The sequence below is a fragment of the Lithobates pipiens genome, unplaced genomic scaffold, assembly GCF_037356315.1.
Source record: "Lithobates pipiens isolate NorthernLeopardFrog02 unplaced genomic scaffold, aLitPip1_a1.2 Scaffold_19, whole genome shotgun sequence".
In the NCBI taxonomy this organism is placed as follows: Eukaryota; Metazoa; Chordata; class Amphibia; order Anura; family Ranidae; genus Lithobates; species Lithobates pipiens.
Genome location: NW_027507764.1, coordinates 237,953,622 through 237,971,595, shown reverse-complemented (window position 1 = coordinate 237,971,595; position 17,974 = coordinate 237,953,622). Strand labels below are relative to the sequence as shown.

The following is a 17,974-nucleotide window of genomic DNA, read 5'->3' as shown; positions in this document are numbered from 1 at the left end:
GGCCGGGCACATGGATTAGGAGGGCAGCACCTCTGCGTCTCTATGGACAGGCTGTCGCCGGAGATGAAGTTGGACTTTAATATTGACTATATTTGCACTATGCATTAAATATATGCATTAAAATGTCAAACTAGAGAAACCAACCATAAATAAAATACATTTATTATATTTCAGGAATGACTGCGAAAAAGATGCTATAACAATAGCGGTCATCAACAGTATGTCATCATTATATGCTTCTATTCCAATATTTTGCATCTTGGGATTCAAAGCAACACTTGCTTACTGGGACTGTTTGGACAGGTAACAATTATAACCTTTTTGCACATAGCATGTAAGTGTTATATTTTATATAGAATCTGAATGAACAAAAATATGTCATTTTTATTTCAGCAATATCCTTTCCTTAATAAATGAGTTTGAAATAAGTGAATGGAATATTACAAGAGACAACTACAATGAGGTTTTAGGTAATCTCAATGCTACCTACCCTAAAATAATTCATCATCTTAAGCTAAAAGAATGTAATCTTCAAGCATTTTTGGATCAGGTAATCATCTTTAATTATTAAAGGGGCAGTTTACCCACAATTATATTTGGTGAAGGTGGAATCAAAATTTCACATAGGTATTTTTTTTATCTCTTAGGCTGCATTCACACCTGAGCGTTTTGTAGCTTGAAGCCTGAAGCTACAAAACACTAGAGGGGAAAAAAATCCATTATTCTCAATGGAGATAGTTCACATCTCCACTCCATGTCACCTGAAGCCGAAACGCCTGAAGCTCAAACAAGTTCCGGACCCTTTTTTGTTGCTCGAATCGGGCAGATTTGGGTGTTTTTCTTCTTTTTACATTGGTGACCTTTTGCCCTGCACAAAATCGCGGCAAAACGCTGTAAAAAATGCAGCGAAGTCGCGGTAAAAACACTGCAAAATCGCGGTCAATTTGCATGATTTTCTGCCATAAAATGCTACGCTCAGGTGTGAATGCAGCCTTAGGAACTGTAATTACAACATCTCCCTGTCATACTTTTAAGTTTCTATCCATGTGGGAGTTGTGGGTGTTCCCCCACTCATTTCCTGCATTCAAAACATGGATATAAAATCTAGAAGAAATAGTGGGATTTCTTAAAAATTGCTGCAACCTAAGTGAGTAGGGCATTACAATCCACAAGAGATTTACAAAAACATAATTTTTACAAAGAGTACAAACTATGGTCGTCTATATACTGGAAATGATTTAAGCTGAAATCCTGAAAAACATGAAAATACACAGATGAAATGCAGATACATTTTTTTTTACCAGCCAAATTATTTTGTATTTGTGTCCATCCAGCTCTGAGATATAAACTACCCAGTCAGACAGCACAGTCAGGTGGATGGCACTACATTTTGTGTTAAAGTTATGGACTGGATACAAGAGATGTGAGAGTCTCTGCTAGCCAATCTCCAAAATGCCTATGCCTAGAGCATTCAGATGACAGCTGTATTAATTTGCCTTAATGTTCCCCAAAGTACAGCCGTCTGTAAGATGAGAGCCAGCTGGATTGTGGAAAGTTAGCTTGTGTTTGGTCCATTCCACTATCTCTGTTTTGCGTTGCATTCCCCTTACTTCATCTTATTTTCCTGGACCCAGACCGGAGTAGTTGCTCGGTGGGGAAACTTGCTGTGGTCTGCTGTGCCGGTGGCATCCTTGAGGTATCCTGAGATCTCCGGGCGGTGGTCTACCTGATCTCCCCTGTGATCCCTCACAGGGGAGATCAGGTGCTACTTCGTGCTATCCTGAGCCTGATGTCTGCCTGTGCTCTGGCCCCTTCACTGTTTTCTCTCCCTGCCTCTTCTGACTGGTGGCTGTCGGTGGATCAGAGGCCTTCGACTGTTGTCGGTGGCCCCCGGCGGCTGGAGTGGGAGGTGTTTGAAGAGCACATTAGGCAAGCCTCAAGGTACTTCGGGAAGACTCAGGGAGGGAGGCTAGTGACTTCCAGTGGAGACAGGAGCTGCAATCGGCTTCGGGCCAGCTGGGATCCGCAGAGCTCGTGGAGATTGGCAGAATTAGTAGGAATTTGTTGGAAATCAGCAGAGCTCGTGAAAACTTGTGGCAATCCCCATTAAAGGGACATGTAACTTTTACAACTTTTACAAAGTTTGAGAGAGTTGAGCTGTAAAACTGCAAAATGACAGAACAAAAATAAAATAAATCAAGAAAAAAGGCAAGAGAAGAGAAAGGGAAAAAAAAGGGAAGGGCAATAAGAAAGAATGGAAAGGAGAGGTGGAAATAAAACCAAAAAATTGTGGAAGAAGGGACAGGGAGCTTTAAACGCTGCAGCCCCTATGCAAGATAATGATATATTTTCTCAGCAAGCACAAGTGGTAAATCTGCAAAAGAGAAGGTTAAAGGAGCTGCTGCTGCCAAACTTGCAAAAATTGCACTGTTATCAAAAGATGGTGAAAATAAAGTCCTTCTGTATGATCCCAGCGAAAAGTTGGAAGATTCTTGAATTAGAAGTAATACAACTATTCTACCGAAATACACGGATCATTCAATATGTGACGTTGAAGAAAGGGACAATCGCATGAGACAGCTCACTGATAAACCGTCAAATGGCCTAAAAAGTATTAACAGCATCACCAACGCCATCAAAGCCTACATTATTAGATGTGCTAAAAGCGGTACAACAATGTGAGAATTCTATAGGCAATCTAACCAGGCAAGTGCAAGGACTTAAAGAAGAATTTTTTTTTGTACGACAGGATGTACAGAAAATAAGTTAAAGAACATCTGTCTTGGAAGATCATGTTAAAGAATTAGAGGACACCTCACAGCCACTGGGCAAAGATATTTTAAAAATATTGAAAAAATCTGATATTAATGTTCATAAGTTGGAAGATCATGAAAACCGTATTCGACATAACATTAGATTGGTGGGTCTCCCAGAGCATTCTGATGCCGCGTACACACGATCAAACAAGCGGGTGGAAAAGTCCGGCAAACTCAAGTCCGCCGGACAATCCCCTCGTGTGTAGCCTCCGGCATACTTTTTTGACCCGAAAGTACGGCGGACTTAGAAAGTAGTTTTACACTCCAATCTTCCCGTCGGACTTGCATTTCGGCGGACAATCCGGCCGTGTGTATGCAAGTCCGCCGTACTTTTGAAATGAACGGACTTTTCCCGCCCGGAGAAAAGTCCGCTCATTTCGAGCGGGTCTCCAGGTAGGTGGGGCCTGCGAAGGATACGTCGCTGGCCCCGCCGCCTGGTATGGACTTAAAGGGGAGCCCCAACGCCGAAAAATCGGCGTGGGGGTACCCCCAGGTCCACATCAGACCCTTGTCCGAGCACGCTACCCAGACGGCCAGGAAAGGGGGGGCGAGCGAGCGCCCCCCCTCCTGAACCGTACCAGGCTGCGTGCCCTCAACATGGGGGGTGCCTTGGGGAAGGGGGGCTGCGCGGCCCCCCCACCCCAAAGCACCTTGTCCCCATGTTGATGAGGACAAGGGCCTCTTCCCGACAACCCTGGCCGTTGGTTGTCGGGGTCTGCGGGTGGGGGGCTTATTGGAATCCGGAAGCCCCCTTTAATAAGGGGGCCCCCGGATACCGGCCCCCCACCCTATGTGAATGAGTATGGGGTACAATGTACCGCTACCCATTCACCTGTAAAATAAAGTACAAAAAAACACAACACACAAGATAAAATAGTTTATTGCACAGCTCCGGGGGTCTTCCGTCTTCGGGGGTATTCTCGCCGGACTCCTCCGCTATCTTCTTGTAGCTCTTTTGCTAGCGGAGGAGCCCGGCTTTCTTCCTCGCTGCCGGCCTCTTCTTCCGACTTCGGGGGTCTTGTCCCCCTCTTCGGTTCTTCTGCCGGGCCACCGCGCCTTCTTCTAGCTCTTTTACAGGCGGTGGCCCGGTCTTCTGTCGCTGCCGCCTTCCGTTCTTCTGTTCTTCTCTTCTTCTTCTTCAGATGTTGCCTCGCCGAGTCCTCCGCTCATAATGACGGGGACCGGGCACGCGGCGACTTATATAGGGATAAGGGGCGGGGTCTTCGGTTGATGTCACATGGGTTGTTGTCACATGGTGACCCCGCCCCCTTACAATGTCACAGTCCTGGAGGATGCTGGGACTGTCACCATGTGACATCAATCCATGTGACATCAACCGAAAACCGGCCGATTTTTTTCGGCGTTGGGGTTCCCCTTTAAGTCCATACCAGGTGGCGGGGCCAGCGACGTATCCTTCGTGGGCCCCGCCTACCTGGAGACGCGCTCGAAATGAGCAGACTTTCCTCCACGTGTGTGGGCGAGTCCGTTCATTTCAAAAGTAGGGCGGATAGTACGGCGGACTTAGTACGCCGTATTAGTCCACTGAAAAAGTGCTGTGTGTGGGCAAGTAGCCCGTTCGGAAAGTCCAACGGACAGTCTGGCGGGAAGTCCGCCAGACTAAGTACGTCGGACAGACGGCTACGTGTGTACGCGGCTTGAGGGAGAAAACCCTACCGAATTTGCTGAAACATGGTTATGGCAGACGATAGAGAGATGTTCTTTCCCTATGTCCTTTTTGGTCAAAAGAGCACATTGGGTACCTTGTAGGCATTTACCAGCAGGTAAACCCCCCAGCCATTTCTAATATGACTACTCAATCAACGAGAGAGAGATTTTATTCTTAGAAGAGCCAGATTATTGAAGGAAGTTCTGTTTAATGGAACTAAAGCTATGTTCTTTCCGGACTTTTTTTTAACAGCGTGTTAAATATCAAGATGTTAAAAAAAATACTGCAGACCCTGCAATTATCATTTTTATGCTATACCCTGCTAAATTAGTGGAAGCAAATTAAAGAGGGATTCCACCTACAAAAAAAATATTAAAAGCCAGCAACTATAAATACTACAGCTGCTGACTTTTAATAAATAGACACCTGTCCCAGGGTCCAGTGATGTCGGCAGCCGAGACCGATCAATCGATCGCTCATTCTAGGTGAGGGAATCAGGAAGTGAAGCATTGCGGCTTCACTTCCTGGTTCCCTACTGCGCATGCGCGAGTCGCGCAGTGCACTAGGAATGGTCCGCTCTGTCTCTGGGACCCGTGTGTGTCCCAGCAGACAGCGCGGCGGGAGTCTATGCCCGGAAGTGGGTGCAAATACCTGTCTTAGACAGGTATCTGCTCCCCCTCCCCCCTGAAAGGTGCCAAATGTGACACCGGAGGAACCCCGCTTTAAGTTGCACAATTTTGTGAAAATCCACAGGCTGCCACCAAATGGCTTGATAGTCATTATAAATAAAATGGAATGTGAGGAAAGAGAGAATGGATTTTTTTTTCTATTTTCTTTTTTCTCTTCTTCTCTCTCTCTTTTTTCACATATGAGAGGAGGTCAGTTTGATTTTTTTTCTCTCTTTATTTAGAGCGTCCAGTAATAACTCCAACTTATTGGAGATTTTTTTTAAATAATTTTCAAGATTTGCTTTCAACCAATGAAAAAAAATGTTTTATGTATACATTGTGATGTTTTTTCAGGAAATGGTTATTGAGGTGGATGATATTTTTTAAAGGGTCTATGTGAGATCTTTACAAGCTTTGGGACTTTTTTCTTTTTCTTTTTTCCATATTATTATTATTATTATTATTATTATTATTATTATCTTCTTTCTTTGTATTTTCCTGTTTTTTTTTTTGTGCTGTTGTTTTATTTTTATTTATTATACAGATTTTTTGCAGGCGCTCAACAGATAGCTTAAAGGAATACAGAAATTTTGCCCTCGCTAAGAGGATTTTTTTCATTGTTAGAAATGACTATTATGCCGTGTACACACGATCGGAATTTTGGTCGGAAAAAGCTCTGATGGTTTTTCTGACTGAATTCCAATGGGATTCCACTCAAGCTGTCTTGCATACACATGGTCACACAAAAGTTTTCTGAACTTTTTGATCGTCAAGAACGCGGTGACGTACAACACTACGACAAGCTGAGAAAATAAAGTTCAATGCTTCTGAGCATGCATCAAATTGTTTACGAGCATGCGTAGGAATTTTTGCGTGTCGGAATTTGTACAGACGATTGGAATTTCCGATCAGAATTTTTTCTGACTGAAAAATTGAGAACATGTTCTCAATCTTTTGCTGGCCAAAATTCCACCAGCAAAAGTCAGATACACACGATCGCATTTTTCGACCAAAAGCTCTGATCGGACTTTTGCGGGCGGAATTTCCGACCGTGTGCACGGGGCATTAGATCTGCAGATATGGTCCTAAAGCTTGATATCAAAGTAATATGTTAACTCAAATGCAAGTTCTAGTATCTTGGAATATTAGGGGGTTAAACGACCCAGTAAAGAGACAAGCAATGTTTTCTATATTGAAACAGTTTCCCATCTATTATCTGCCTGCCAGAGACCCATTTAAATATACACAAATTAAATTACTTGAAGCGTACACAATCTAGTAGGCAATATCATTCTACTTATACTACATATTCTAGAGGTGTATCTATGTTGATTGCAAATTATGTTGATTTCTCCTGCAGACAGGTACAAATAGACATTAAAGGTCACTATATTTTTTTATTCTGTACAATGTATAGAAAATCATATGTGATGATAGCTTATATATATATATATATATATATATATATATATATATATATATATATATATATATATATACACACTACTCCCATATTCATATATGTATATATATATATATATATATATATATATATATTTATTACACACACCACTCCCATATTCCTCAGAGGTACGTAAAGTAAAGAACTATTGAAATTTCCATTTCATAGAACTGATGTCCCTTGGTATCTCGATTCTTCTTTAGATAGATTTGGCTTAACTACTGTTCCGGTAACCCCAGAATGTACTACTTTTGCTGGTTATGTTTGGAAGATTGGCCTCATGGAAGTCTGGCAAATGTTACACTCTAATGAAAGAGTGTTTTCTTACTTCTCTAGTAACCATTGGACCTTATCTAGAATAAACTTGGCATTAGCTACCTCTATGATGTTACTTGTGATAACTGAGTTTACTTATGCAGCTAGAGGACTGTCAGATCGCTGGGTTCTTAATCTAGCTTTAAATTCAACTTAGACACACATTCTATGGAAAATTAACGCTTATTGGTTTGATCTCTTTCCTTCAAAAAATAAAATATTGCTTGACATTTTGGCCTATGGTACTGTTAACAAGCCATCTGTATCTTCATAGATCTAGTGGGACTCTTTAAAAGTGTATACAAGAGACTTATTTATCTCTCAAATCTCAAGGATCAAAAAAAAAGATCTAGGGCTTGGGAACTTTTGGTGGCAGATGTTTTAAAGGCTGAACTTCAATATATAGCGAGTCTTACTATAGAAACAAAACAAAAGTGAATACAAAAACAACAGATATATGCTGATAGCTCTTTCGTAAAAAAGCAGAGCGGAAATGTTTTTTTCTTTCAGCAACCTTAGTTTGAGGATGGGGAAAACATGGACCATCTTTTAGCAGCAAGTAAAAGCTTAGAAACCAATGACACAAGTAGTAGGATTACAAATTTCTCCAACTGAAACTGTACGCACTGATTTCATCAGTGGTTTTTGATGTTCATAAAAACTTGTATAGTAGTACATTTTCATATAAGGAGGCGGAGCTGCAACTCTTTCTTGAATCTATTACGTTAAAAGAACTATCAGTGGCTGATAGGGAGATGCTAGATCATCCTTTGACATTAGAGGAACTCAAACTTGTCTCTGCTAGCCTGCCTATTAAAAAAAAGCACCAGGTGTAGATGGGTTACTGGGGGAAGTCTATAGGGTTTTTGGAACTGATTTGTTACCTGGATTACTAGAGGTATTTAATGTAGTGTTGGAATGTGGTCATCTTCCACCCTCTATGAATTAATCTATTATATATATAGATAGTTTCATAGTTAGTAAGGTTGAATAAAGACACCAGTCCAGCCTGAGTGAGTGTCTACAATTGTCCCTATCCCTATACATTACACACTCACATTGGTCCCTACCTTCACAGAGCCCACAATCCAAGGTCCCCATTCATATACTAGGGCCAATTTTTGACAGAAGCCAATTAACCTACCTGCATGTCTTTGGTTTGTGGGAGGAAACCGGAGTACCCGGAGGAAAACCACACAGGCACAGGGAGGACATGCAAACTCCAGGCAGGTAGTGTCATGGTTGGGATTCAAACCTGCAACCCTTCTTACTGCTAGGCGAGAGTGCTAACCCCTACACCACTGTGCCGCCCTTAAAATACATTAAATAATATATATAGTTTTGTTAAAACCACATAAAGATCCTAATAATCCTGAATCATATCACTCAATATCACTACTCACATCGGATGTGAAGCTGTTGGCAAAAGTGTTAGCCAATAGATTGGCAAAACGAATATCTAAGATATAGATATTGCATATAGATCAATCTGGTTTCATTCCAAATAGATCTATTACAGTAAATACAAGGCGCCTACTTCTTTGCAGGTTCCGACTAAAAATCTGGGTAATAGAGCTATATTGTTGCTTGATGCGGCAAAAGCTTTTGATAGCATAGGATGGGATTATTTATGGCATTGCTTAGAAAAGTTTGGTATTGGACCCCCGTTTATAAAATGGATAAAATTCATTTATGCTGCCCCGATGGCAAGGGGGTCCAGGTAAATGGACATATAAGGGCACCTTTTTCACTGCAAAGAGGAACAAGACAAGGATGCCCATTATCACCTTTACTTTACTACACCTTTACCACCTTTACACCTTTACTTATCACCTGGCCTTGGAACTGTTGGCTGCTTCTGTCCATCAGTCATCGAATATTGTTGGGTTTTGTAGACCCTTAAGAGAGGATAAGATTGCTCTATATGCTGATAAAACACTCTTATTTTTGGGTGATACGTCATCCTCTTTAACCACTTGAGATCCGCGCTATAGTCAATTGACGGCTACAGCGCGGATCTCCTTTTCCGGGACTACGTCTATTGACGTCGTCCCGTGCACGAGCGGCCTGCGCGCCCCCTGAGGGGCGCGCGTGGCGCGCTCTGTGATCGGCGAGTCTACGAGACTCGCCTGATCACCGATCCGTGCAAGGGGTCGATCCCGACCCCTTATCACGTGATCAGCTGTCAGCCAATGACAGCTGATCATGTGATATAACGGAGCCGGTAATCGGCTATTATAAAAAAAAAGCAGATCACCGGCGGCTGTGATCGGGACATCAGTCCCGATCATGGCCAGCACTGCTAGTGCCCACCTGCAACCCTGTCAGTGCCCACCTGCCCCCTGCCAGTGCAACAATAAAAAAAGTAAGTGCCCCCCGTCAGTGCCACCCAGCAGTGCCCATAGTGCCACCCAGCAGTGCCACCCAGCAGTGCCCACAGTGCCACCCTGCTAGTGCCCACCTGCAACCCTGTCAGTGCCCACCTGCCCCCTGCCAGTGCAACAATAAAAAAAAGTAAGTGCCCCCCGTCAGTGCCACCCAGCAGTGCCCATAGTGCCACCCAGCAGTGCCCACAGTGCCACCCAGCAGTGCCCACAGTGTCACCCAGCAGTGCCCACAATCTGCCTTAACAAAGGTGCTGCACCTGTGCCACATATCCGTGCCCATCAGTGTCATCTACCAGTGCCCAGCAGTGCCGCCCATCAGTGCCCAGCAGTGCCACCTATCAGAGCCACCTATCAGTGCCACCTATCAGTGCCCATCAGTCCCATCTATCAGTGGTACCCATCCGTGCCACCCATCCGTGCCACCCATCCGTGCCACCCATCTGTGCCACCCATCCGTGCCATCTTATGTGCCCATCTTTGCCCATTAGTGCCGCCTTATCTGTGCCCATCAGTGCTGCCTTATCTGTGCCTATTTGTGCCGCCTTAACTATGCCTATCAGTGCCCACCAGTGAAGCCTATCAGTGCCCCACCAATGCAGCCCATCAGTGCCCACCAGTGCAGCCTATCAGTGCCGCCTCATCAGCGCACTTCAATGAAGGAGAAAAATGACCCGTTTGCAAAATTTTATAACAAACTTTTAAACATGATTTTTTTTTTTTTACATCTTTTTTTGTTTGTTTAGCAAAAAATAAAACTCCGAGCTGTAATTAAATACCACCAAAAGAAAGCTCTATTTGTGGGAAAAAAATGATAAAAATTTCATTTGGGTACAGTGTTGTATGACCGCGCAATTGTCATTCAAAGTGCATCAGCACTGAAAGCTGAAAATTGCTCTGGGACTGAGGGGGGTTTAAGTGCCCAGTAAGCAAGTGGTTAAAGGCAGTATATGGTTCATTCTCAGGTTTTACAATCAATTGAGATAAATCAGTTATTTTACCAGTGGACCCCTGGTGACTAGTCTACCAATATCTGCTTCTCAAATAACTGTAGTTTCTATATTTAAATTCCTAGGTGTACAAGTTACATCACAAATAAATACATACGTGGAGAGGAATGTAGTCCCTCTATTTAAAGCGGAGGTCCACCCTAAAATGGACCTTCCGCTCATCGGATTCCTCCCCCCCTCCGGCGCCACGATTGGCACCTTTCAGGGGGGAGGGGGGTGCAGTTACCTGGATAATCCAGGTAACTGCACCCACTTCCGGGCTAGCTCTCTGCGGAAAGGGGCGTACATTACGCCCCTTTCCGCAAGTGCCCGCCCCCTTCCGCAAGTGCCCCGCTGCCTGCTGGGAAACACACAGATCCCAGAGGCAGCGGGGACCGTCCTCATTGCGCAGCGCGGCTCGCGCATGCGCAGTAGGGAACCGGGAAATGAAGCCGAAAGGCTCCATTTCCTGATTCCCATACCCAAGATGGCGGCGGCAGCACTCGAGTGTCGATCTAGAGATCGGCTTCGAGTGCCGACATCGCGGGCGCGCTGGACAGGTAAGTGTCACTATTTTAAAAGTCAGCAGCTGCAGTATTTGTAGCTGCTGACTTTAAAAAAAAAAAAAAACGCGGAGTCCCGGCGGACTCCCGCTTTAAGCGCTTTAAGCAAGTAGGAAATATTTTGGAGTAAACTGCAAATAACGATAATAGGTAGAGCTAATTTGATAAAGATGATATGGATGCCACAACTACTATATTTGTTACATAATTGTCCTGTATTGCTCCCTCGAAAAAATGTTAAGCAAATGGATACTTTGTTTAGAGATCTTATCTGGAGATATAAACATCCCCAGATTATATTGGAAACTTTACAGTTGCCTAAAGATGAAGGAGGCCTGACCGTTCCCAGTGCCAGATTGTATTATCTGGCATCCCAACTCCAGCAAATATAAGGTTGGAATGTTATAGATTGTGAGGATCCCATACAGCAAATTATATTTTCGTAACTACTGATAGATCCACCGGTGCAGTTAATTGTAGCTTATCACTTCTATAGTAAACTTACAGTAGCTATCCTACATTTAATTTAATACATCAAATTTGGACTACTATTCAACAAGATGTTCAACATGAGGGATATACGCAATATGTGCCCATATGGATTACTCAGAATTGCCTGAGTTGGCGAGGCTTGAGAATTTCGATCTATAGAAGAAGGCTGGTATTCTGCATTTGTGTCAACCTTTTGATAATGAAGTTCTGCAACCATTTGCTAAATTGTCAGAGATACCAGTTGCCTAATAAATATTTTTTTTCAATATCTACAGCTACGATATGCTTTGCAGAGTCAAGCAAGGACATTTTTATTAAAATATAAACCTTCACCAATTTTAGCTTTGGTAGTAACTGTAAAATGATCTAAACAGGGACTTATAGGAAGCATATATTCCTCTTTACAAAGACAGCCAGAACTAATCCACAAGAGGGTAGCTTTGGATGTTGGTGCAGAGATTTTGAGACACTAAGGCCGCGCACACACGAGCGGACTTTTCGACATCCAAAGTCCGACGGACTGAGTCCGTCAGACTATCCGATCGTGTGTGGGCTGCAACGGACTTTAGCTTCGCTAAAGTCTGACGGACTTTAGAAATGAAGCATGCTTCAAATTTTCCCGACGGAACTCCGCCGGACCCGGTCCCCTTTGAAAAATCCGCTCGTGTGTATGCTACTCCGACGGACTAAAACCGACGCTAGGGCAGCTATTGGCTACTGGCTATGAACTTCCTTATTCGAATCTAGTCGTACGTCATCACGTTCGACTCCGTCGGAGTTTGGTGTGATGGTGTGTGTCCAAGTCCGTTCGGTCGAAAAGTCCGCCAGAACTCCGTCGGAACTCTGGCGGAACTCCTTTGGAGGTCTGTCGGAATTAAGTCCTCTCGTGTGTACGGGGCATTAGTGACAAAGAATGGGAACAAGCTTTGAAGAACATATTTGAGGTATCCCTATCCTCCTCACAATGCCTGACCCAGTTCTTTTTACCATCCATAGAGTCCATTATACTCCTTTAACCACTTTCAGACCGGACCAATTTGCTGGTCAAAGACCAGACCACTTTTTGCGATTCGGCACTGCGTCGCTTTAACTGACAATTGCGCGGTCGTGCGACGTGGCTCCCAAACAAAATTGACGTCCTTTTTTTCCCACAAATAGAGCTTTCTTTTGGTGGTATTTGATCACCCCTGCGGTTTTAATTTTTTGCGCTATAAACAAAAGTAGAGCGATAATTTTGAAAAAAACGCATTATTTTTTACTTTTTGTTATAATAAATATCCCCCAAAAATATATAAAAAAACATTTTTTTCCCTCAATTTAGGCCGATACGTATTCTTCTACATATTTTTGGTAAAAAAAATCGCAATAAGCGATTATTGATTGGTTTGCGCAAAAGTTATAGCGTTTACAAAATAGGGATAGTTTTATAGCATTTTTATTAATAATTTTTTATTATTTATTTTTTTTAATAGTAATGGCGGCGATCTGCGATTTTTATTGTGACTGCGACATTGTCGGGGACCCATCGGACATTTTTGACACATTTTTGGAACCATTGTCATTTATACAGTAATTACTGCTATATAAATGCAGTGATTCCTGTGTAAATGACACTGGCAGTGAAAGGGTTAACCAGTGGGTGGCAGTGTAGGGGTTAAGTGTTCCTAGGGGTGTGTTACTAACTGTGGGGGGGTTGGGCTTTCATTTAGTGTACACTGATCTCTGCTCCAATCACATGGAGCAGAGATCAGCATCACTAGTTGCTAGGCAGAATGGTAAAATGTTGTTTATACAGCATTTCCTCCATTCGGCCGCTCCGTGAGACGATCGCGGGGATGCCCGCGGCGATCGAGTCCGCGGGTCCCGCGACCGGACTCACGGGGGTCCCGACCAGCGCGGGAGCGCGCTGCCGGCGGCGCGCTCCCGATGGCACGGCGGCAACGAATATTGGACGTACATGTACGCCAATATGCCTGCCCGTGCCATGCTGTCGACGTACATCGTCGTACGCTGGTCGGGAAGTGGTTAAAGCTGTACTTCTGGGGTAAAGCAGTTAAATCAAGTTGTCCAAGGTGCACTACTAATACAGGTACACTAATACATATGCTGTGGAGATGTCCAAAACTGCATCACTACTGGGAGGGTGTATTTGGTACTTTAAATTCCTTAACCTCAACACAGGTCTATTTTGACCCAAAAATAGCATTGCTAGGGATTATACCGGAAGATACCCTTCCAATTGAAATGCATGTGATGTGGTGAGAACTATGTATATGGCTCGTAAACTTATATTACAAAAATACCCGCCAACCTTAGATCAATGGATTAAAGCGATTAATCCTAATTTAAGACAAAAGGAATTGGCATATAAGCATAGGAGAAGTCCTAAAAAATCTGAGAAAATCTGGCACTGGTGGTTAGTCTCTAATTTATCTGAGCAGTTGAATATACTAATGATATTGAGGAAAATTAACAATGATATTGAATATCAAGCGTAGACTGGTGAGCGCAAATATGGCAAAAATATTATTTTGTTCCTTTTTTTTTTTTTTTGAGGATTTGTATTTGGGTGGGGGTATTTGGGAGAAATTAAATGATGTGTGTTTTGGAGTTTTTTTTTGTATGAAAAAAAATAATCAATAAAAAAGTATTTGATTCAAAGTTGTGGACTGCCAAGGATATTCCTTAGTTTCCTCTCTGCACCCCCCGCATGTTGAAAGGACAGTGAAAGAATAGCAAACTAATAGAGCCATTTCTCTGTTACTCTGCTCTTTTTCCTATCATGCTGTTTTTTGTCAGTACATTTGCATGCAGTACAGATGGCTGTCTCCCAGGCCTGCTCCTCCATCTTCCCAGTCTAAGGTCTCATTCACACAGGCACAGAGGCCCATACAGCATGTATGAAGTATTTGTTTACATGTCTGAAGCTGCTTGGCAGTGCATTCAGACAGCCTTTAAAAGCAAATGGAGATGCAGCCACTGTATGGACCTACCGACACATCCAAGTTTGAAAGGCCTGCAGGGGTGGATGCATGGCCTTAAAAGCACACTATCTGCATTTGGGGCCATGCAGCTCTCCCTGCAGGCCTGTCAAACTTGGATGTGCGGGTCTGTCCATACAGCTGCTGCATCTCAATTCAATTTGGGGAGCACAGTAGTGTAGTGGTTAGCACTCTCACCTAGCAGTAAAAAGGGTCACTGGTTCAAATCCCAACCATGATGCTACCTGCCTGGAGTTTGCATATTCTGCCTGTGTGGGATTCTTCCCAAAGACATGCAGGTAGGTTAATTGGCTTCTGACCACAAAAAAATAAATAAATTGGCCCTAGTATATGAATGGGGACCTTGGATTGTGGGCTACTTAAGGGTAGGGACCAATGTGAGTGTGCAATGTACAGGTATAGGGACAATTATAGACACCCAGGATGGACTGGTGTCTTTATTCAACCTTACTAACTAACTAACTATGTATAGGCAGCCTGCAAGCAGCTCCAGTCATGTAAATAAACACCTCATTCTTGCTGTACTTGTGAATGTGTGACTGACAACTTAGTGCTGCTGTACAAAGAATTTCAAGAGGCTAACAGCAAGTAAAATTTAGGTTCAGGTTCTTACACTGGATGTACTTATAAATTATAGTTTTAATGATTATAAAAAAAATACTTAGCTACATTAATTTGTATCTTTTATATCTGCCGGGGGCTTAGCTTGTAAGCTGGTGCTTACAAAATGCTCTTTGTGGTAAAAGGTTTTTCTTCTGTTGGGGTATATGCTTATTTCAATTGTATTTATGTGCAAAAGCCATTTGTTACCATGTAAACATATGACACTGTGTCCTTGGTTGACCTGTGAGTTTGTGGTTTCTGAGAAGGAAGGGTTATTGCTGCTGGCCAGGTTTTCCCACTCTTTTCAGGAAGGTTACCATCTCCTACATGTTATTTCATATAAATAGGGGCTTATTAGTGCCCTGGAGAGGTTAGTTAGGGGAAAGTCTGCCAAAATGTAGCCATTACTCTGTTGGATTGCACCACCCCTTGAGCGGAGCCCAGTCAGGGTTCCCAATGGGGTAGGAAGCCTATGGACTTGTATTACCTGTTGCTTATGAATTATTGCTACCTCATGTAGATTTAATGCCAGTTATGTAGTCTTGCATTGGAAAGGACTCTTGTATGGATTTTACTACCTAAACAAAGTATGACTACCTCATGGGACACTATTCAAGGGCACGTAGAGAGCTTTGTTAGTGATGTGTTGAAGATGTTATCAAGTATTGTTCATATATCTTATTTAACTACTTCAGTAAAAAAAAAATCTTTATTGTTCCTTTAAATTGCCTTGTCTGAAGTCTCCAAAGGTGTATCCAAAGAACAATGCTTAAAATACAGGACAGTTAGAGAAGATAGGTCTAATGAGCAGATAAGCTGTCCTAAGGAGGCCTTTGGAAAGGACTACTGTGTTTGTGTCACTTGATATTGTAAACAACCAGCCAGGAAACCGGTGACATGACAAAGGTGATGGATATTCTGGTGAGGGGTGGTGATATGCTTGGCCTCTTCACTAGCATCAGGTTCCCCACATAATGGGACCAATTTTGTGACAGAGTAACCAGGGACCTAGTCTGGAGTCATGGAGAGAGAGAGATGTAGTAGGGGCACAAGGAGAAGGACAAGCATTTATGTCTCTTGCCACCTTACTTCCTAAGCATCAGGCATCAGCATGATCATTATCTACCTGTATATAATATAGAATCTTTTTTTTCTCTTGTAGAGCGTTTCTGGCACTGGTTTAGCATTCATTGTCTTTACTGAAGCAATTATTCAAATGCCAGGTTCCCAAGTGTGGGCTGTTCTCTTCTTCATAATGTTATTTACCCTTGGTCTGTCTTCAATGTTTGGAAACGTGGAGGGAGTACTGACACCTATATTGGACCTTAAAATATTTCCAAAGTCTGTTCCAGTGGAGGCTATTTCAGGTAAATTTATGCACTAGACACAATATATATGTTTCAAATGTGCATTATGTCATCCATTATATATTTCAATGCAGTTTCATCTATCAACAGAAGTGTCCTGCAGTGAACAAAGGTAGGGTATGTGGTCTACAATGACAACAATGCTAAGCCTATCAGTTCAGCACTTTCTTCAAAGGTACCCTTAAAGTATAAGTGAAGTATTGACTTATAAAACAACCCATTAAACCCATTCACCTCCCCATGCAGCTTTGCAGCAGTAGATCTCTGTAGAGAAGACACTTGAGAGGGGATACAATTTTTATTTCCAAATACCGTACTGCTGACCCCACAATAGGGATTAAACTTTTCCGTGGAAGGGAGTTTAATAAGATAGGTGGCTACTCATTTAGATTAGAAGAAAAGAGGTTTAACCATTTGACTGCATAGAGGGTTCTTTACTGTAGGAGCAGCAAGGATGTGGAATTCACTTCCACAGGCAGTGGTTTCAGCGGGGAGCATCGATAGTTTAAAAAAACTATTAGATAAGCACCTGAACAACCACAACATAAAGGGCTTTACAATGTAATACTGATATATAATCACACACATAGGTTTGAATTGATGCACTTGTGTCTTTTTTCAACCTCACCTACTATGTAACTGCTAGTAGTCACCTTGTGCTGTGCAATCCGCCTACAACAGATCACTATATCAGTTATCTACTGCTGTATGGAAGGCTGATCATAACTATGACAGCTCTGTTTGGCCCTCCTTGTGAAGTGAATGGAAGTGCAGTGACATCACTCATGACACACACACACATAAAATGGGAGTGCTATGTTTACTTTCACAGACTGCTCCTATATTTCCAGCTCCTTGGCTTAGCACTGGATACTGGTTGTCATAGGCAGCCCAAGGTTCCAATGCTTACCACACTAGAATCCGCTGAAGCCATCAATCCCCACCACCATTTTAAAACAGCAGTGAGATAAATAGCCATTATCACAATGCCGTTTTAAAATGGCATTGGGGACTCAAGTGGTTAGAAGATTTTTTTTTAAAGTGGCTACTTTGAAATTATCAGCTGCTGAAACAAATAAAACCTTGGGGATAAGTAGGTAATGTACAATATGACCTATATAGTGCAGCATCCAGGACTATATGATGCCCAATGTGGTATATAGTCTGTTTAGTGTGCAGTGATCAGGACTATGTAAGGTACAATACAGTACATAAAAGTAGAGCTGTCAGGACTGTATTACCAAGTACCTGGTTAGAGGCCAAAATGGTGAGAAACTACGACAGGCTGGAGGCAGCATCTGAGGTAGCCAGTGCCTGACAACCTGGAAAGCAGGTATTAGGACAGAAAGCAGAGTAATCGTTGGGAGGCAAGCTGAAGTCAGCAATGGATATTCAGCAGGATTGTTGTCAGGAAGTGAACAAAAGTCAATAATAGGTAATCTGCAGGATTGTGATCAGAAAGCAAGCCAAGGTCTGCAACAAGTAAAGAAATCACAGGTCACAACAGGAGGTCAGAGCAGAGAGGAATCCAATTACAAACCAGGTCAGTAATAGTAAATCAAGAATAAACAGGTTCCAGTCAAAGAGAACAGCTGAGGATCATTCGGCAACTTCCTGCTTTGGTACTATTCTTAAAAGAGGTTATCT

At 42.8% G+C, this 17,974-nt stretch overlaps 1 protein-coding gene across 2 annotated transcripts in view; it reads left to right on the top strand.

Annotated features, from left to right (window-relative positions):
- LOC143996645 (sodium-dependent neutral amino acid transporter B(0)AT3-like) overlaps nt 1-17,974 on the top strand; it is a 159,171-nt gene that overhangs the window by 122,017 nt on the left and 19,180 nt on the right. For both annotated transcript variants that reach the window (XM_077491820.1, XM_077491819.1), the window contains 3 exons: nt 175-303; nt 394-550; nt 16,123-16,327. In XM_077491820.1, coding sequence (XP_077347946.1) covers nt 175-303; nt 394-550; nt 16,123-16,327 — 491 coding nt within the window. The remainder of the gene's footprint in view (nt 1-174; nt 304-393; nt 551-16,122; nt 16,328-17,974) is intronic.